The 20,587-nt window shown below is 53.1% G+C and overlaps 2 protein-coding genes across 8 annotated transcripts in view; one reads left to right on the forward strand and one right to left on the reverse strand.

The window, feature by feature from the left end:
• STK4 (serine/threonine kinase 4) overlaps positions 1 to 3,652 on the forward strand; it is a 46,799-nt gene extending 43,147 nt beyond the window's left edge. For both annotated transcript variants that reach the window (XM_039728092.1, XM_039728093.1), the window contains one exon: positions 580 to 3,652. In XM_039728092.1, coding sequence (XP_039584026.1) covers positions 580 to 738 — 159 coding nt within the window. In that variant the 3' untranslated portion in view covers positions 739 to 3,652. The remainder of the gene's footprint in view (positions 1 to 579) is intronic.
• A 3,451-nt stretch (positions 3,653 to 7,103) lies between these two features.
• KCNS1 (potassium voltage-gated channel modifier subfamily S member 1) lies at positions 7,104 to 19,909 on the reverse strand. 6 transcript variants are annotated; one of them, XM_039728215.1, is made up of 4 exons: positions 19,802 to 19,846; positions 18,302 to 18,491; positions 14,155 to 15,226; positions 7,104 to 9,450 (listed from the first exon to the last, which is right to left on the reverse strand). In XM_039728215.1, exons 3-4 carry the CDS (start codon positions 15,118 to 15,120, stop codon positions 8,995 to 8,997), a joined length of 1,422 nt encoding a protein of 473 aa, XP_039584149.1. In that variant the 5' UTR covers positions 15,121 to 15,226; positions 18,302 to 18,491; positions 19,802 to 19,846; the 3' UTR covers positions 7,104 to 8,994. The 6 variants fall into 6 exon arrangements, with proteins under 6 accessions (XP_039584149.1, XP_039584148.1, XP_039584150.1 ...); XM_039728214.1 differs by lacking the exon at positions 19,802 to 19,846 and adding an exon at positions 19,158 to 19,483; XM_039728216.1 differs by lacking the exon at positions 18,302 to 18,491 and having other exon boundaries at positions 14,155 to 15,147; positions 19,802 to 19,909.
• Between the last annotated feature and the right edge of the window lie 678 nt (positions 19,910 to 20,587).

The following is a 20,587-nucleotide window of genomic DNA, read 5'->3' on the forward strand; positions in this document are numbered from 1 at the left end:
AAATACAAATTGGACTTGCATATTTTATCAGTACCAGGCTGACCCAAAGTGACCTGGTGTGTGTTTGTGCTCTGGGATTTCTGGTGTAACAGAGTCTGAATTCCTCATCATGACTGAAATTCAGCCTGATTGTACATAATTGCCTTTTTTTATTTTCACATGCAGCTTTTGTCAATGATGTGATTTTCTTCCTGTTCACCATGTCCCCTTTAGTCATTTAGCATAAGGAGGTTTAGTTGCAAAGAAAGGGGAGGAGAAGAGAGGTTTGCTTTCCTTCCATCTCAGCACAGCATTTCTGTCCTAAGCCTGCAAAACGAAGCATTAGAAAAGCAACCCCATGGGGGAAACATTTCACTGGTTGGCTGTGTGCTCACACTGCCGGCAACCAGAGCATGTAATGTACCTGTGAAATGAGCAGGAGCACTGTCCTGAGGCTCACAGCACTCTCACTGGGGGCAGCAGCCTGGAGCAGAGCTCTGGGTGCCTTTCCCTGCTGAAGACGCGCTGTGGCCGTCAGCAGCAGCATCCCTGCAGGTGTGCCCTGATGCAGTGTCTGTTCCTCTTTTGTCTCCCTGCTAGCTGAAGACTTGGAGCGTGGATGAGCTGCAGAAGAGGCTGTCTGCCCTGGACCCCATGATGGAGCAGGAGATCGAGGAGATTCGCCAGAAGTACCAGTCCAAGCGGCAGCCCATCCTCGACGCCATCGAAGCCAAGAAGCGGCGGCAGCAGAACTTCTGAGCCACGGGCAGAGCCACCCACCCTCCAACAATCAGCCCCTTGCTTTTATGACTACTGAACAGATTGATTTCTATTGAAATATGCTAGCAAAATAGAGGGCAATACTTCTGCTCGTTTATTTTTCCATAGCACCTTTGTGAACTCAGGAATGCCATCGTGTGGAAAATCCTGATTGTATGTTTTAATGTTAGACTTGTATTTAAAACATAATTCCAAAAGAGTTCTGTTACTGTTTTTAGGCGGGTTGTTTTTAAACCAGAGGAACCAGATAGAAATTGGCTAATGAAAGTTGGCTCACTCTCTTTTCAACTGAACTTTCAGGAGTCTATTTTGGTTTAAGTTAATACAGATGGTTGTCTGTAACAGCTGATTCTTTTATGGGTTTTTTGTTTTTGTTTTCCTTTGTGGATGCACAGACTCAATTTCAAGCTGTTAACTGTTTCTACTGTTAAGGTACTGATAAGTTTTAGGTCACTGAAGAGAGCAGGTGAGAAGATGTGCAAACTGTTCCAGCCTTTTGAAAGAAACTTAAATCTCAGTTTTTAAAAAGCCTGTAATAAGCCCCATGCCTTACACTGTGTGCTTTAAGCAAGTGTGATGTCTTCATGACCTCGGTTTTGTCCTCGTTTTGTGTACTTCATAAATTTATACGAGTAGATAAAGCATGTTGTGACTCCATAAGAAATTACATTCTGTAATTTAAAATCCACACCCACTTAAAACCAAAAGCCAGTCAGTGATCTGATACCCCTTTGTCTGTCTGTTTGGAAATGTCCTTCAGGGAGACCCTGCTGAGAATGGAGTGCTGGGAAAAGGAAAGTGTTTGAATGGGTGGAAGTTGTGTGAACCTCTCTCAGGATTTAGGTACTTCAGCTGTGTCCAAGAGGACTTAAAAATCTCCACAACTTGTGAAATATTTTATAGGCTTCATTTCAAATTTACATCTTTGGATGCTTGAATAAAAACTTGATTTCACAATCCTTCACATTTCTGCAAGGTTTAGCACATCAGGAGAATCAAACTGAAAGTAAAGACTGTTAAATTAACAAAGATGTGCATTTATGGTGGTGGAGCAAAGGCAGAGTTGATCTGCATGAGAAGACAATTACCAATGTCCTGCTGGAAGAGGGTCAGTCTCTTCCAGCTCCTCTGGATCCTCTTGAGTTGTTTTTTTTTAATTTCCCTGCCCAGCACAGCTCAATCAACACAATGCATGTACAATCTCTGTGAGGATGGTGCAATCAGCTCACATCAGGATGGAGGGTAAAGCAAAGCCTGTTTGCAGGGCAGAGACTGAGCAGTGCCTCTGCCCCTGGGCTCTAACAGCACAGCTGTGTAGTTCTAGGTGTGCCTAGCATATGATGGAGTGTTTGGGCAGAGCAAGTTGTTTGTACCAATGGTTTTTTTTATTTTGCTCTGATAGAGGGAACAGTTTCCACGTCGTGCTTCTGAACTAGGCCTTGGTACATCACCTGGATGATTAAACAGCAGTGTCTCCTGAATCAAATGCTGCTACAGAGGTGATGTGTTTGTTTTGTGTTTCTGTAGGGTCTTGTTTCCCCCCTGGAGCAGGCTCTTGGCTGCTGCTCACAGTTCTGCTCCACAGCTGTGAAAGGAACCAAGCCATCCTTACCCTCTGCAGGGCTCACTGCATGGCTTTGCCTCAGTTAGCTGATGCAGTGGGATCACAGCTGTCCTAAGGAAGGGAGGCAGTGAGCAGTGTATGCAGGGTGCTGCAGGAGGAGTACGTCCTGGCACAGCAATCTGACAGCCCCAGCTGCTGGGGAGCATCAGGGCTCATCCCGTGCTCATCTGGAATCTGTGCAATAGGCTTTGCCCTCACCATGTCTCTATGATGAGCAATTTTCATGAGCATCCTTTGCATCAAAGAAACTCCAGCTTAGCAGGGAGTTCTGTGGTCAGTGTTGGATCTTGAATAAGTCACTTGGGTGGATCTGGCCCAGCAGCTCTGGTGTGACAGACACAGAGATCTGTGACGTGGTAAATTGTGCACTGCCTGTGTGGTGTGGGTCAGTCCTGTTCTGCTGGAAGGATTTTTTCCTCTGCACTGTATAGATAACTCTGTAGAGATCAGAGGGCATTAGAAACCCCAACTTTAAGGTGAAACACCACGGGGTGGTGTCTATTTACAGAATATGCAACCTGTGACTGCTGTAACTGAATGTAAGCACTCTTGAAATACTCTGCTTTGCTGACGTGATTGTCTTAAAATATAGCAAACGAACCAAAATAACTAAAACTGATCCAATGGCTTGACTGTCTTTGAACCTTTCTCAAATGCTTGCAGTGGGTGAGACTTAATGATGTTTCTTGCATTTGGAGCTGTAGTGCAGAGGAATTATTTTCTCCTTCACTGATTTTCAATTTGTTGGAGAAAATGTTTCCCTTTTTGGTCCCTTTGTAGAATGTCTGGGAGCACAGTACCTGTTCATTCCTCAGAGTCCTCCAAGCTATGATCAAGGCTGGTACCATAAGGGAAGGATTTTGACAAAGTTTTAAGGAAGAAACTTGTTTAATTGAGAAGCTGCATTCATGTGCTCCTTGGGTCCATCTGCATTTGGAAAGGGTTCTGGACAAACCATTCTCTTTGCTTCTGAAACCCAGAGATACTGATGGTGTCAGTCATGTGAGACTTACAAATGTGAAGTTTGTAGCTTTAACTTTTTTTGTAACAAAGAAATTAGCAACACTGGCATAAACTGCTGACTTGAAATGCTGTTTTGTAAGATCTGGCTGTTTGTATATAATAGTATTGGGTCTTTAGTTTGTATATGTATGGAACAGTAACTTTTATTGCATTCCTCTCAGTTTGATACAGGAGATTTTGTTTGATCTTTCTCAAATATCTTGCCTTATTTGTTCAAAGGGGCAAATAAACTGTCCCTACCTGAAAGCATCAGTGTTGTGTCTCATATTTGTGCATTGCAGTACTTGGGGGTGCTCCTGTTTACCAGGACAAGTTTTAACGTGGTGCACCTCCACTCAGCCAACGTTATGCAACATTCTGGAGGAGACCACAAGCTTCCAGGAACACAGGCAGTGATCGTGTCAGACACATGTTTTAAAACTTTACTAATTCTGCAGCCTGGGGTGAGATTGCTTGAGCAGAGGGGCAACTCCACGTGCTGGCAGCTCTGTGGGGTTCAGCAGGGGATGCTCAACAGCTCTGTGGGGTTCAGCAGGTGATGCTCAGCAGCCCTGTCGGGTTCAGCAGGGGATGCTCAGCAGCCCTGCCTGGAGCTCCAGCCCTGCAGAGGGATGTTTGCCCCATGGGTGCTTTGGCAGATGGGGATGCTGAGCTCTGCTGTAGGTCCTTGCTGTCTCTGCAGCAGCTTCCCTGAGCCTGCAGGCACATTTGGGGCTAGGTACATACCAATTTATCCACCTTCCTACACAACAGGTGAGGCTGGAGGCTCACTCCTAATTCTGGCTCGCTTGCTGCACTTTGAGCTTTCTAGCTCAGGAAAAGATGAAGCTGACAGTGAGTGGGTGCTGCCTTCCAATGGTGAACTGTTGGCTTCGATGTGGTTTCCCTGAGCAGTTACTAAATCTGTCCTGGAGGGATGACTAACTGGAGCAGAGACAGAATTCATTCAGGAGTCAGCTTTGGTTAGCAATTCCGGAAGAAACAAAATAGATCTGAGCTTTTAAGTGTTGGGAAGGAGCTTGGAAATCAAAGGGAGGGAGGCTGCGGGCTTTTCTAGTAACTGGGGAAGCCTGGAGCTCTCGCATCTTCTCAGCAACATTACCAGGATATTGTGGAGCCCCAGAGCAAAGGGAGGGAGGGTTGTGCAGCCATACCAGGGGAGTGTTTGTGTGCACTGCACCTGCTGCACAAACTTCTGCATGTGGCTAACAAACCCAGCAACAGGCACCCACGAGTTGAGGCTGATGGTTAGCCTTGGTTTTCTCCCCCATAAAGGGAAAAAAACAGCTCTCCACTAAGCCCATAGCACCAGCACTTTTAATAACTATTAGCACTAAGGTAAAGGAGCTGCTGTGCCAGTGTCCTTTTTGCCCAGCTACTCATTTCCTACACCTTCATTTTGTACCATTTCCTGCTGTCCACAGGCCAAAAGAGTCTGAGCTTGGATAAATGCTGGGTGTTGGCTGACAGCCCTGCCTCGAGAGTTGACAATTTTTCATTTCACTAATCATTTTGGCAAAATTTTGACGAGTCAAACCAGGAAATACCCATCAGCTCTTTCTAGACTGAAAGTTAATTGCTCTTTAATTTAAGAGCCCAGGAAGAAAGCCAATGTGCTTAAAAACTTTAAAACAATTCAATTCCATCTATGAAAGACTGTCCTGCTCCCCTCTAGGGTGTTGCTGTCCAAATCAATACAGGGCTGGACGTGGAGGGAGCCCAGAGTCCCTGAGCCCCATCCTGAGTGTGACAGCAGCCTCTTGCAGCCCTGTCTGTGCACAGGCAGCAGACAGCTGAGCTGCAGGGTGCATTTCCCTCAGCCCAAGGGGCTCACAAGCTCTGGACCAATATTCCTTCATACAGAGAGCACGATCTTGAAAGAAATGTGGGGCAGTTTCTCCCACTCTGCTCAAGGTCTGGATGTGAAGATGCATTGCTGGTGCTGTGCCTCCCTGCATGCCTGACCTGGGGGTTTTATTCCCTGAAATGGTGTGACCTGTCTAGGCACATTTGGTTAATTTAATTCCATGCCTTCAAGGCTGCTCATTTGGCTTTCTCAGATGGTTGGAAGTCTTGATTTTGTGTCTTTCCTACAACTAAGTTAGCAGCTTGGGTTCAGGTAAAGGCTAAAATGAACCTATAAGTGTATGCAGACCTCAGGGCTGTCTCACTACAAGGCAAAAGTGGTTTAGCATTATTTTGTAAAAAAAAAAAAAAAGGAATTACTGCACTGTTTGTTTTTACTGATCTCCTTACATAGTTCAGCAAATAGAAGTAACACTGATTAAACGTGTCAAGCAGTGAGCTCAAGCAGTGAGATCTGATTTTTGCTGAGGTTAGCAGGGTTGTAAAAATCTGAGCAGGGGAGATCCCAGAAACACTACCAGTGAGGAATCTTTCCTTCTTATTGATGAAGCCCTTTAAAATCTCCTGGTTTTCTAATTACCAGCCAAGTGCACAGACCACGCTCAGGGTAGTCATGGATCTGAAAGTTGGCAAAGGAAAAGAAGTTTTAAACAAAGGTAATGAAGTTTACTTTGTCTCTTTGAGCAGAGTTGTCTAACTCTCAGCTGCATTAAATAGCTTAATAAGGTCACTCCTTAATCACCATTCCCTGGAGGCAAGAGAGTCATGCTTTAGTCAATCATTTGGTGAATGTGGAAAGCAGCTTTGTAGGAATAACCTGATAAAGTGTGTAATTGATTTACCCACTGTATCAAATGAAAATGCAGCCACTCAGGAAAACTGATTAGGGATTAGCAAAAGAACACGAGTTTCCTGCTTGCCTCAGAAATAGTAAGAGAGGCCTGTCCTTGCAGCCCCGTGCTGCACAGCCGTGCTCGGGGAGCGTGGGCCGTGCTCGCCCACCCTGCTGCTGGGCACCTTCCTGCTCTGCACAGCGCCAGCTCTGCCAGATCTGCCTGCACAGCAGTGGGAGGATTTTCCTGGTGCACTTACTCAGAGCCATACAAATCCTAATGTCTTCACAGAGAGCAGGAGGCTATAAAAAGAAAACATCTTTCGTGGCTTTCCCAAAGCCGAGCCTGGGGCTCTCGTGCACCAGCCCCCTCTGATGGGCCTTTGCCACGTGGCAGGGGGCTCACAGGTCCTGCCTTGCTCGTAGCCCCCAAGGTGGGGCAGCTTTTGCCTTGGAATGATTGGCAGCATGTGCATTTTTAATTTTTTTTTTAATTGGAAAGCTGTCAAAGGAATAAAGATTGAACTTTTTACCCCATCATGCCCAGACACAGGGAGAGCAGTGGTGCCCTCCCCAGCCAGCCCCTGCAGAGCAACAGACCAGAGACACCCCCTCATTTCAGAGCATCAGAGAGCCACAGGCAGCACCAGGGTTTCCTCCCTCCCAGCTGTGATGCCTGCCTCCCCAAGTGGCTTTTCCCAGAGCCCACCAGCTCCAGCACATTCCCTCCCAGCCCATGGATGCCTCAGGAAGGTGGGTCACTCCAGCTGCTCCAGCCAGGATAACAGCAGTGGTCCAGGCACGAGGACTGGCTGTCAGCACACCATCCAGAGCAGGACTGGGGTGGAACTCTGCTGGGCTCCAAGGTGGGGCTGGAGCTAGCTGGCAGGGACCTGCAGCACTGTGGGAGCAGCTTGGCTGCTTCTGCCCACCTTGACCCAGCCCTGGCTCAGCCCATGAGCACATCCAGCTGCCACAAAACAGAAACCAGCATCCACAGCAGGTCATTGAGGTCTTTAATAAAATATACAGTATGCATCCCATGCATAGATAGAAAATTAATTTACATGCTCCTAATTATTTGCATAATGCTTTTTCATTAATAGATATAATTTACTCTTCACATTTGAATACATTTTGCTACTGGAATATTTATGTTGAGAAGGGGAAACTCCTTCCTGTATTCAAGTAACAGTGCAGCAGGAGCTGGTTGGAGCAGAGGGTGCTGCTCTCCAGTCCCAGCTCCCAGCAGGAATAAGCACAGAGCAGACCATGGAGTTGGTACTGGAAGACTTGATGATGCCAGAAGCGTGAGCAGCCTCCCATCTCACACCACCAATCCTTGGGGACCCTCCCTGAGTCCCACTGGGCTTGGAAAGCTGGACCTGCACCAGTGTTGGCTTTCCTTGCCTGTGACCAGCAGATTGCTACAGGCAGAGCCAGCAGCAGCAGCTACAGCTGTGCTGAAACCAGCCAGGAGAAGCAGCAGCAAAGCCATGATCCAGGGACCTGGGGTCATCCTGCAGCCTTTAATGAGTGTTTGAGGTGGTTTGGGACTGTGGGATGCACATTTCTCCTGCTCTAAACAGGCATTGCTGGGTGCACTCCTCTGTGTGCAACGGGGCTGCACAATTTCCAAACAGAACAGGGGTGGGAGGGCGAGGAAAAGCTCTGTAGGGAACTGATGCTGTGCTGGGAGCAGCCCTGAAAGTGCTCAGGTGGGCTGGGGTGAGGGCAGGAAGGGGTTTGTGTTCCAGGCCGGCCTCCCTGCCTGGCTGAGGTGCTCAGAGGCTGTGGTGACAATAGCAGTGCAAGGTCCCCTGTGCCCCAGCTCCCTCCCTGCAGGGGGAAGGTGAGTGCAGCAGCAGCTCAGCTCCCTGTGAGGACACTGGGGCAGTGTGACCCCTCCTTACAGCCCTCCTGGCCCTGCCTGGCCCTGAGACAGGGAGGGAAGAGGCAGGATAACGCCAGGCATGGGGCTGTGGTGAGGGAAACCAGGGCTTGGGGGACAGCCCCACTGGGACTGGCTCCCCAGCTCCCCCAGCTTGACCCCTTTGCCTGCTGCTGCCTCAGAGCACAGGGCTCCTTCTGCCATCCTGGTCACCCCCCGTGTGTGGGCAGTGTCCCTCCCCACGGGTGGACATGCTCCCAGCTGAGCCACACTCCCAGCACAGCCCCAGATCCCTGGGGTCCCGGCAGTGGCAGTGCAGGACAGCAGATAAATCCTAGCAGTGGAAAGAAGGTGGGGCTCAGTCGATCCCACTGCAGGGGCTGGGGACCACAGGGCTCACCCTGAGCTGGACACTACCTCTCCTCCCATCCAGGCTCATTCCCAGGCCCCTTTCCTTTATGGCTGGAGGGGCAGTTGAGCCTTTTGAGCCTGTTTCCTGCTGGGGTAGGACAAGGCTGGGGCTGGAGTTGTCAACATGGCACAGGATCTGTAAGGACTGCCAGCCTGGTTGAGGGCTGCCTCATCCTTGAGCTATTTAACCTCACCCTGGACAACACAAAACTTTAGGGCAGAGGAAAATCCCTCTCCATACACCTGGGGCAGTGCCTCATCAGGGCTCACTTGTATTTCTTATTTTCTGCCTCCCTTTCTGGCAGGGGTATATCCAGCACCACAACCTCCCTTTGCAGCCACGGGTGAGCAAGGGTGAAGGCTGAGACACATCCAGGCAGGCACAGGGTCTGGAAGCAGCCAGCACCCTCCAACATCTCCTCCAACCCCTCCTGTCCTTCTCAGGATGATGCTGGCCGTGGCTCCTCCACCGTGTCCCGGTGCCGTGCTCACCATGAGCAGGCAGGTCCCACGTGCCCAGGTGGGTCCCAGCAGGTCCCAGGTGGGTCCCAGCAGGTCCCACGTGCCCCAGGGCTGCAGAGCGAGGGCTCAGGGGCTGGGGTGGGCACCGGGGGTCAGACCACGGCGGTCAGGGCTGCCCCTGTCCAGGGAGGTGTCGCTCAGAGCCTCCGAGTCCCGCTCATGGCTGGGGCTGCTCCCCGCCTCCTCGGGCTCCTCCTTGCCGCTGTTCCTCACGGCCGCCTCCAGCGCCTTCTGCTTGCGGTAGAAGTGGGAGAACTTGTTGAAGATGATGGTGATGGGCAGCGCCACGACCAGGATGCCCCCCAGGATGCAGCCCGAGGCCGCCAGCTTCCCCGCCACGGTGACGGGCACCACGTCCCCGTAGCCCACGGTGGTCATGCTGACCGTGCCCCACCACCAGCACGCTGGGATGGTGTCAAAGCCAACGTCTTCCTCCTTCTCAGCAGTGTAGGCCACTCCAGAGAAGACAGAGACCCCCACAGCCAGGTAGAGCAGCAGGATCCCCACCTCCCTGTAGCTGTGCTGCAAGGAAAAGCAGAGCCTCGGTCAGTGGGGGCCACTGACCAGGACACAGAGATCCCACGGTGCAAACACAGCCCTGCAGAGGCCCTGCACACCTCAGGACACAGAGATCCCTGCACAGATCCTGCACACCTCAGGCCACAAAGATCCCACGGTGCAAACACAGCCCTGCACAGACTCCCTGCACACCTCAGGACACAGAGATCCCTGCACAGACCCTGCACACCTCAGGACACAGAGATCCCTGCACTCCTCCACCAGGGATCCCAGTGCCTCCATCCACCTCTGCTGTGGGATGTCCTGCTCCAGGGGTGGGGCAGGAGTGACTCACATCTGGAGCAAGCAGATACAGCCAGGAATTGCTCCTGGCACCCACAGCTGCCTCTTTGCACTCCACCAGCCTGTGAGTGCTGGGAGGGAAGACAGATCTGTGCTCCCCAGGCAGGGATCCCCAGCAGAGGCTGCTCCCCTGCCTCCAGCACTCACTCTGGCCTGATCTCAGCTAACAATATTTAGCACATTTTCCTTTTATCTTGGCAGGTCCCCAGAAGCCACCTAATAGGCAGCCACTAAAAGAAGCAATTTGTACCTTCCTGAGTGGCTGGCACTGCTCACAGGAGGGACGTGGTCTCTGCTGCAGGCTCAGCTCAGCTCAGCTCTTACCCAGGCCTCAGCCCAGGCTCCCTGGGGACTCCTGAGCCCCAGGGTCCCTCCTGTACCCCAACACCATGGAGCCTCAGCATTCATGAAACCCTTTGTTACACACATGTAGAAATATCACATCAGAGCTGACAGGAAACCAAACATCCCTGGTCATCAGGGCAGACCAGGGACCCATCCAGTGTCACCCATCCTGCAGGGTGCTGCAAGCCCCAGCTTGGTGGGATGCAGCCCAAGGGGTCTGGGAGCCTTGGGACATTCCCATGGGACACCCAGCTCTGATGGCAGAGGTATGCAACACTCCTTGAAGAAGACACCATTTCTCTGGTTTCAACCTAAAACCTTTGTGCTGCGATCTTTCTTTTTATATTCCTAACATTTGAACAAAGTATAAACCTGTGCCAGAAGCCCAGGGGGAAAGGGCAGTGGGCAGCTGGAGGAGCAGGCAGCAAGTCATGGCAGGAGGGGACTGCCAGGGGACAGGCAGCCACCACCATCCTCCCAGCATGGCTTGTCCAATCACTTTTTGACTGCCAGAAGTGAATTTTTTTGGATGTTTCTGCCCACTGACCTGCCAGCTTGTTCTTCATCTTTTGGGAAAAGGAAAGCAGAGCTTTGACTGAGGAGATTTTTTCCCAGTCTCCTAACAAGCAGAAAATGCTTTATTGGAGACCACATAATAGCTAAGGGAAACAACATTTGAGCAAAGCAAACAGCAGCAGATGTGGGAAAAGGCTTCTGTGGTCAGGATGAGACTTAAAAGGAGGTGGATTCATGGCAGGGAATGAGGAGACTTTGCTTAGACAGCTGGCAAAAGCTGCTCAGATAATGCCAGTAATACCAAATAACCTTCTCTTCCTCCTCTTTCTCCTCCCTCACCTGTGGCTGCAAATGCCCAATGGCAGTGCCAAGGGAGCTCCTCAAGGAGGACAAAGAGCTCAGAGCCAAGGGTGATCACCTGGCCAAGAATGACCTGCTCCTGGCTGGGAGTTAACAGCAGGTCTGTACATCCCAGCTGGGGACCAGCAGCACCAAATAACCTCATGCATTTTTAAAGAGTATCTGTTCTGGCCCTGGGATGTGTTGGAGGGGGAAGGCAAAGGGGAAGTCAGGCAGCTCCATAGCTCCTGCTGCTTCAATTTACATGCAGGGGCAGGGTTTGCAGCACAGTGAAGGCTCCAGAAATCTCCCAACTGATCCTCAGGCACTGGCTGCCATCTATTTGCAGCCCTTTATCTGCAAAACTTCTGGATTGCTCATTGATTGAGGGTAAAGGCAGCTGCAGCTGGGTTTGGCTGGGATGCAGTTTTAGCCATGGTTTGAGTGGGATGCAGGCTTAGCCAGGCTTCAGATGGAATGCAGGTTTAGCCAAGGACTGGGTGGGATGCAGGCTTGGATAGGGTTTGAGTGAGATGCAGTTTTAACCAGCGTTTGGGTGGGTTGCAGGCTTAGCAAGCAGCCATCCTTGGGGGAGGCAATGCTAGGTAATAAAAGACTCCAGCAAAAAGCCCTCCAAGCAGCAGTCTCTCCAGGTTCCTGCCAAATGCACATCTTTCCTCCAGTTCAGCAGAAGACAATCGGAATGCAAGAGCCTACTTTGAGTCTTGCCAGAAACAGCAGTGTGGAGACCAGCAGAGATGGGCTGTGGCAGTGACAGCAGGGTGACACGGGATGTGCTCAGTTCCAACCTCCTCATGTATTTAGGCCCCTGAGGGGACAGACAGCAACTCCTGAAGATCCCTGTATGTCCTGTAATTACCCAGGGACCAACATCTACCGACAGCCAGTGTGAGAGGGGATCCAAACCCACACCCACGGAGCTGCAGTAGCAGTAATGGATGTCAGGCATGGCGGGGAGGAAGAGCAGAGATGTGTAGGAAGCCTCTCCTCAAATTAAACATGCTGTGGATCAGGCCCCAAGCAATCTGAGGACTGCTCAGGGTTTACGATGCACAAATGGCAGAATTCCCTCTGCTAGCACTCTCGTGGCAGGGGAACAATCACTCAGCTTGCCAGAGCCCTCGCTCCCGCTCCCTGGCTGTTAACAGCCTCCACTGCTCTGCTCCTGCTTTCTGCTCTCGCAATAGGAAGTAAATTATGATTAACAAGACGTCGTAATTTATGTGCCCACTAAATCACAATGCCAAGCTGCTGCATCGGATTTGTGTCTTTGCTCATCCCCGTTTGGAGCTGGCCACGGAGTCCCCAGGAAGGGGCACCTTCCAGCACGTCACTGGGTGCTTCCAGCCGCTCGTCAGAGCCGGAGCCGCGGCGCTGCCGGCTCCCCACATCTCGTCTGCTGCTTAGTAATGTGCACACGAGTCCATCACTGCCTGCTCTGCTGAAAGGTGCACTGGATGGAGCACTAGCAGGACTCAGGAAGCCCTTTCCATGTGTGCAAGTTTGCTTAAATTTCACCAGCAGGTTTACCTGAGTCTGTCACTTGTCAGTGCCCTCTCAAGGTGAGTGTTCAGAAGCAAGTATGATGCAGGTAGGACTTCAGGCATCTTCAATGCAAGCAACCCACCCTGGACTCTGTTTTCAGCAGGCTTTGAGGATGCCAGGAATATTTTGATGCTCTGTGGGCTCTGCAAGATTAGCTCTGGGCAGGGCTGATCCTGCGTCACAGCAGAAGCTGGCACAAGACCTTTCCTGCTGCCCATCCTCACCCCCACTCACACTCAGTGGTTGCTTTCCTCCATGACTCAGCCACGGGAACGGGTCCAGCCCCAGCAGCCGAGACCTGCAGATGCCAGTACACCCCATGCCAGCCCTGTCCCTGCTGCAGCAGTGAAAACAGGGCGTCCCCAGCCACTCATCCCTGACACGGCCCTTCACAGGGACCAGCACCAGGAGCTGCAGCTCCCTCCCATGCCAGGCACTGAGTGGGAGGAGAGTGGCCCTTTGGTTGAATTTCAGGCTGTGTTACAAAGATTGCTTCCTTGGCCATTCGTGTGGTGCACCAGTTGTTTGAAGGGGGTAAAGCACAGGGATATTTGTGCAATTGACCCAAGAAGAGGCAATGCTTGCCCTGGTGATCATCCCCCCATGCCCAGCACCAGCTCCATGTGTGGCAGGGCATTGGGAGTACACATCACTCTGAGCAGGCTCAAGGATCAGCTTTAGGATTCCTATTGATGCAATCACCGGGAAACATGGACAATTAAAGGCTGAGTTTGTCTCTGCACCAGGCTGGATTTTCTATGTAAGCGCAGGATGTGAGTTTCCTCCTCCCCAGATTCGGAACATGGCCCTCAGCAGAAGGAGGATGGAGGGGAGAGAGTGTGGGGGTGAGCAGAACCACACTGGGTATGGAAGCTGATTCTGCTTCACCACTGAGCTGCAGTGATGGAGGTCTGGCTGCAGCACTGGGGTAGTGAGGATTGCACGGCAGATTTCAAGTTGACCTTGGTCTGTCTGAAGAGGCCAGGGGTGCTGTGGGTGGGGGTCTGGAGAAACACAGCCTTGGGGCATGTTATGGGGGATGTGGTCCCTCTCACCAGACCTGCAGGGATGCCACTTGTAGGAATACCTGAATCCTGGTCCTCCACTTGGTCAGCATTTCCTCCAGACCTTCCTCCTGAGGCCCACAAGGTCCTGGGACCAGCTTCCCCCAGCCCTGCATGCCAAGTTTTCTGTCACACTGAGGGGCAGCTGCTGGAAACCCAGGCTCTGCTGAGGGCATAGACCCTGCCTGGGGCTGGCTGTCTCAAGCCATGCAACTCACCCACTGCTGTTCTATTGCTGCTTTGTGCCAGCCTCATTGTGTCCTGAAGCATTCAATTATCAACTCAGCTGCAGCAGGATTTCTGTTTCCCTAAACGGGCAGACACCAGGGGCTGGACACTGGCCTCTGGTCAGCTGGCAGCATGCCCTTAGGAGGGTTCCCCATTTCCCAGAAAGGGGACAGGAGCAGCCCTGAGCCACACACACTGGTGCTGGCAGACCCAGCAGATGCTGGCTGGCCTGCTACCTGCTCAGCAGCTCACTCTCAGCCCTACTAGGCACTAAAGGAGTAGGTAAGGAGACAGAGAGCCAGTTTACCTTCAAGGTGGCCCCCAGTGACCTCAGTCCAGTGGAGTGCCGAGCCAGCTTCAGCACCCGGAATATCCTCATGAGCCGAAACACCTGCACGACCTTGCCCAGGTTGCCCAGCTCCGAGTCACTGCCCATGGTCACGTCCACCAGCAGGGTGAAGTAGAAGGGCAACACTGAGACAATGTCAATCAGGTTCAGCGGGTGCTTGAAGAACTTCCTGGGGTTGGGTGAGAGCAGGAGGCGGGAGGATACTTCAAAGGTGAACCAGGAGATGCAGAAATACTCCAGCTTGTGCAGGATGGGTTCATCGAGCACGTTGCCATTCTCATCCACCTCCTGGTACTCGGGCATGCTGTGGATGCACATGGTGGCTATGGACACCAGCACCACGCTGATGGACACGAAGCTGAAGAGCTTGCTGGGGATGGAGTAGCCGGGGTTCTCCATGGTGAGCCAGAGGCGCTTGCGCAGGTTGCCGCAGCGCAGCGTGCTGTAGCGCAGCAGGTCGTGGTTGATGTCAGAGATCTCATCGGGGGACGTGTCCACGCTGCTCACCTCGCTCTCCTCATCCCAGTTGTGGTGCCGGCTCTCCAGCTTGCGCTCGTGGTAGCGGTAGCTGCAGCAGGAGTCCAGGAAGAATTCATTGATGCCCCAGTACTCGATCTCCTGGCAGAAGGAGAAGACGCACAGCTCCTCCATGACGTGCAGCTTGCCCGTCTGGTAGAAGTGCAGCACGTAGAGGAAGAACCCGGGGTTTCGGTCGAAGTAGAACTCCCTGGCGCTCACGTCGTAGTCATCGCAGAGCTGCAGGATGGACTCCTCCGAGTCGCAGGAGAGCAGCCGTCCCAGGCGCGTGTCGGGGAACTTGGAGAGCGCGCTGGAGCTGAGCCGCCTCCTCAGACCGCCCACGTTGATGTTGATAACGTCCTCCTCAAAGCCGGGACCCCAGTAGTTTAAGGTCTTGTTGACCATGATCAGCAGAGCAGGAGAGGGTTCCACCTGTGGGTGAGACAGCGGGGCTGGAGGGGACACAGGGCTCCCCCAGATCTGGGGGCTCCTGGCAGGGGGCAGAAGCACCCTGGGGAGTGAGGAGGGATGTTTGCATTTTGAGAAGGGAGGACCAAGGAGAGAGAAGGGGAGAAAAACAGCTTTAGACTGTTGTTCTCCTGTGGTATGGAAGCTAAAAGAAGAAAAGCTAATGATTTTTCCATTTGAACTTTTCCATACTTTTTACCTCCTAAAGTTTCTCCCTTTGCAGGTTGTTAATGGCCTAAGGAATGCAGTTTAATTCACCTCCAGCTCCTCACCCATGGGGCTCTCCTTCTTCAAACAGGTAATTAGTCACTGAAGAGAGATTTATTCCCCAAAGAGTCTCCCGGAGGAAAAATTAGATCTTGTCAAATCACCACTGCTGTGATCCTGCCAAAGTGCTTTGTAGCCCCACTACCCACGCTACTAATTAGACCTGGTCAAAAAGTCCTTAGATGGTGCAATCTTTCCAGCAGCACAGGCAGTTTTGCCAAAATCAAAGTATTGTCACAGAAGGTGTCGATTTTAAGGAAAATTTGAGAGGAAGCAGTGTCAAAACAATTCATCTGCCTGTTTTGTTTCCTCTTGTGTGTTCTGCCATGTAAAATATTAAGATTATTTTGATTATGTTGAAACATAACAAAAACATGATTCAGAATCATTGATGACTGAATAAAATCTGTATGTTGATGGGGAAATAAAAACCCAGAGTTTTGATTTCTATCATATTTTAGGGATTTATAAGTTTCAGGGAGCTGGGCTTTTTTGTGCAGCAGAAATTATATTTACTAATGAAAAACAGTTAAAGCATTCCTAGATGCAGATGCATTTACCTGTCTTGACCAGAAGTTTAGAGCAAAAAGGAAAATAAAAAGCGTTGTGATCTTTATGCACCACCTTGAAATCAGATTTTCCCACCTACTTTATTCATCAAAACAACCAGGGGACACATGGAGCAGCCCTGTACTCAGGGGATCTCCCTGCTCCTGGCACAGAGTGGTGGGGTTTGAGGGACACTGCTTTGCTCTCTTGGTGGAGGAATTACATTCTTTCCTGTCTTATGTCACCCACAGAATTTTCCAAGTTTTTAGGGACCACAGGGACAGAGGGCAAAAACAGGGAGCAGGAGCTGAGGGAGAAAAGGCTGCGGCCCCTGCAGTGATGCTGAGATGCCAGCAGACCCCACAGAGAACAGCCTGGTCCCACAGCAGCCACCAAGGACCAAGGCCAGGTCGGGGACACAAGGTGGGTCACTCCACCCAGGGGAGTCTGTGAGTTCTTCCTCACCAGCCATCTCACAGGATTCATGGGGCAAACACCTGCTTTCCAGTCTGAGAACCTCGGTGTAAAAGGTCTGTCGGACTGGGAGGGGCCTGGGGGACACGGTGACCTTTAAACCTGTAGGGCAGAGCAGAGCTGCAGAGGAACAGGTAATGGAGCCATGGTAAAGCCCCGGAGGTGTTTTTTAAGCTGAGCCTGGCTGTGGGTGCAGGAAATGCCAGATTTGTGTGAAACAGCCTGGCAAAGGCATCTGTGAACTCCACTGCATCTCCCAGCCTGGGGCTCCTTAAAGACACAGCTTTGCACCACAACCAGCACTTCCATCACACCACGTCTGGAGGAGGCAACCAGCTGGTGATAAACCTCAGAGCTTAATGGACTCATGTCTTGCCTTTCAAACGGGAGGGAAGAAGGAGAAGGATCCATTTTTAATGCTTAAGCCAAAAGCAAGGGAGAAGAAGGGGTGTAAACCCTTCTTTCGGGGATAAATTGGAATTTCAGTGTCAGATTAGCTTTTCCAGAGAAGACATCACACAGCCCATCTGTGGGGTAGGGATGACTAATCCAGGTTCCTTCCAGAAGGATGCTCATGCATTCAGGCTATAAGCACACACACACAGATGGGGGGCCCTGGAGGTGCATCTGTGGGATCCAGCTTATCCCAAAACCAGCCTCAGACTCTCCCTGCACCCTCCCTGTAGAGCAGCTCTCTCAAAGGTCAGGCCACCAAAATCAAAGGCAAGGTGGTTTGGGGGCTGGGCTGGGGCACAGGCAGCCCAGGATGGCAGGACAAGCCTGAAGCACTGCTCCAGCTCAGCCAGACCATCCCCAGTGCACAGCTGTGGCTCTGGGTGAGACATGCCAGACCCTGACAGCCAGAAGGGGATGGCTCCTGCCTCGCTCCCAGCTCAAAATTAAAAGGTGGATGTCGGGACCCTGCAGGCTTTGTACTCCAGGGAAATCCCTCCATCCCTGCTGCACTGGAAGCAGAGCGAGGAGAAGGGTCACGAACTGCCAGAGATGTTCCTTTATCATGTTCACTTATGAATAGACCAAATTATTTCTGCCCACATGCAGCTTTCATCTAGGAATCTAAAGCAGCAATTAATAGTTTTATAACTCTCTTGCCTATTTGTTTCACGAACAGCTAAGCTCAGCTTTAGAACAGAACTGGGCTTTGAACTGGGACCCAGTGTGATCTCCCCTGTTGGGCCATCAAAGCGTGCGCCCCATTCACATTTGCAGGGGTCTCAGCTGGGAAACAGAAGCTCACTTTGGAAGCTTGGGTGATTTTTATTTAAAAGCACGATGAACAGAGAATACAAATGTGTCTGTCTGGGAGAAAGTGAATTTGCAAAATTTTCCTTTGGTTGACCCAAAATTTCCATGAATGATTGGGAAAAAAGGAACAGATCAAGCCAGTCTCTTTCTGATAGATGTTGAAATATATTGTAAGCTATTTTGAGACAACCGTCAGAATTACACAAGCCCAGTGTGAGCTGGGTGTTGGGCGTTCAAATTAATATCTATCTTGTGGAGAAAAAAAATCCCTGGTATATGCATTTATGAGAATAAAAATAAAATATAAAACACATCAAGCATGTCTATAAGAAATGCTAGAAGAGTTTCCCTTGACAACATATTTTTTTCTCAAAGGCTTTCAAATGGAAGTTATGTATATTTATTCTACCTGACAGAGGGAACTCAGGGGAGTGGGAAGGAAGGTGCTAATAGACATTCAAGTGAGGATGCAGCAAGTGCAGGGAGCATTGCACACAGGGTCTTTTCCAGCCAGGTACAATGGATTTAGATTAACAGCCCAAATAAAAACCCCTGTACTTACAGCTCAGCGAGGCTTCCCAGCAGGGAGTCGTGTGGCTTGTCTCAAAGGAGCCATTAGGAATGCGTAGAGGAGGAGGAGGGACCTCTTATCCTTTGCCTGTAGCCTACCCTAAATGCCCTGTCACCCGGGGCTTGTGACCGTGCATGTCCCATGCGTGCAGGGGTGGTGGCTGCAGACCACTGAGGAGATCCTGTGCAAGATATCCATGGAACTGGGATAGGACTGGGAGTCCCCTGCTCAGTACCTGGAGGGCCCGTGGGAGTGGGTGGCGTCCCAGCTCCTGCAGGGTGGTGTCCCCATATGCTGGGACAGGACTGAGGAGACATCTGCTCTCTGGTCATCCGAAACCGCCCCTGCAGAGCCCCATCCCCATTGCTGAGCGGCTTCGTGCTCATCGGCTTGAAGATGCTCAGGAGCAAGCCGTGCCTTGGGCGGTGCGGGGTTTGCCAGGCAGGCAGTGGGGAGAATGGAAGGGGGATTCCCACTACTGGCTGCTCCCTGCAGGCAGAGCACAAGCTGCTGCTGCGTGCTCAGAGGCCACCAAAATGCTCAGGGCTGGAGATGGAGATGACGGGGGACTCCCTGCTCGCCTCGGGTGCAGGAGAGGGTGATTACCAAGAGCCCAGCGCTGTGCCAGCCTCCACTCCCAGGGCTCACGCTGAGCGTGCACAGCTCTCCAGAGGGACCCCCGTGCTCCGTTCCCCGGGAGGAGGAATGCAGCCCCCGGGGAAGGCAGGCTCCGGGGCGAGGGACTGCCCTACACCCGCCCGCAGAGGGACAGGGAGGAGTGTCCCTGCGCCCCGGCACCCAGCAGCATCCCGGGGTGTGGATGCTGGCACGGCGGCTCCCCGCTTACCCCGGGATGTCGGTGCCTCGCTTCCCCTGCATGCCGCTGCTCCGGTTGCCCTCTCACCCCGGGCTGCCGATGCCGCGAGTCCCCGACGCACCCCAGGCTGCTGACCCCTGCGATGCCCGGGGGTTCGCAGGCTGGTGCCCTGTTCCCTGTGTTACCGATCTTAAGGTCCTCGCCGCGCCCCGGGATGCCGGCGCCGCGGGTCCCCGGGATGCCGGTGCCTGCAGCTCCCCGGGATGCCGATGCCGCGGGTCCCCACTCCGCCCCGCGATGCCGCTGCCCTGGTCCCCGCCCGCCCCGGGTGCCGGTGCCGCGGTCCCCCGCCCGCCGGCGCCGCGGCGCGGGAGCGGGCGGGAGAGCCCGGCTCCCGGTTCCCAGTCCCCGGTTCCACACCGCCGGTGCCCGGTTCGCGGCTGCCTCCCGCCAGCCCCTGCCGAGCTCTGTGCAGGACACAGGGCTGAGGATGCCCGGGGAGAACCCGCCGGGCAAGCCCAAGACCCGAATTTGGCGAAAGCGGCTGGCAGGTGGGCACAGCTCCGTGCGGGGCTGGCGCTGTCCCCTGCCAAGGCACCGCCACAGCTGTCAGGCGGCACCGAGCCGGGAATCCGGACCAGGCGGGGGTACCCCCGGCTTTCCTGAAGTCTTACCTGCTGGGAGTGCCTTGGAAGGCGGGAGAGCTCGCAGGATGGCCGTGGCAGCCGTGCCCGTCTCACCCGGCCCCGGGCTGCCCCAGGTCTTTGCGGAGCTGCCCGGGGGCCAAGCGCTGCCCTCGGGGCCGAGCCCCCGCAGCCGGCAGCGCCGGGCGCTCCCGTGCCGTGCGCGGTCAGGCCGAGCAGGGCCCGGGCAGCGCGGCACACCGCGCACCCCTGCCCTCGCAGCCGCCCTCCGTGCCATCCATCTCCATCTTGCTCCTCGGAGCCGGGAACACCGGGGCAGCCCCGCGGGGAAGCGCTCCCCCAGCTTGCTGCGCTCCTCGATGTCTCTTCAAAGGCTCACCGGGAGGTGGGTGAAGGCAGCGAGCCCCTGCATGGCACACGCTGGTTTCGGGTCAGCGAGCTGCCATGCCAGCCCGGGGGGCACCGCAAGCGCACCCACTGCCCCAAGTCAGCTGCTGGAGCAGGGGGATGGGGAGGAGAGGATGGCAAAGGGACCTTCCCAGGGTGACGGCCGGGGCTGCATGTCCCCGCAGCGATGGCTCACTGCTCCGGCAGCCGGCACAGAGCAGCTGTGTCACACAGGCACGGGGTGACACTTCACAGCACCCTCTGCGTCCCTTCCATCGGCTTGCTGGTTATAGTCCGAGGGGCTGGAGCCCGAGGGCTCTCAGCCTTCTCCAGGCTTGCACGAGGCGGACTGAGAGCTCTTTTTGGTGGCGAGCATCCTTCCCCCTGCCCGCACGCCCGCCTCCCGCGTGTGCTGCCAGTCCTGTCCCT

Source organism: Passer montanus, unplaced genomic scaffold (assembly GCF_014805655.1).
Source record: "Passer montanus isolate IOZ18808 unplaced genomic scaffold, ASM1480565v1 scaffold64, whole genome shotgun sequence".
Classification (NCBI taxonomy): domain Eukaryota; kingdom Metazoa; phylum Chordata; class Aves; order Passeriformes; family Passeridae; genus Passer; species Passer montanus.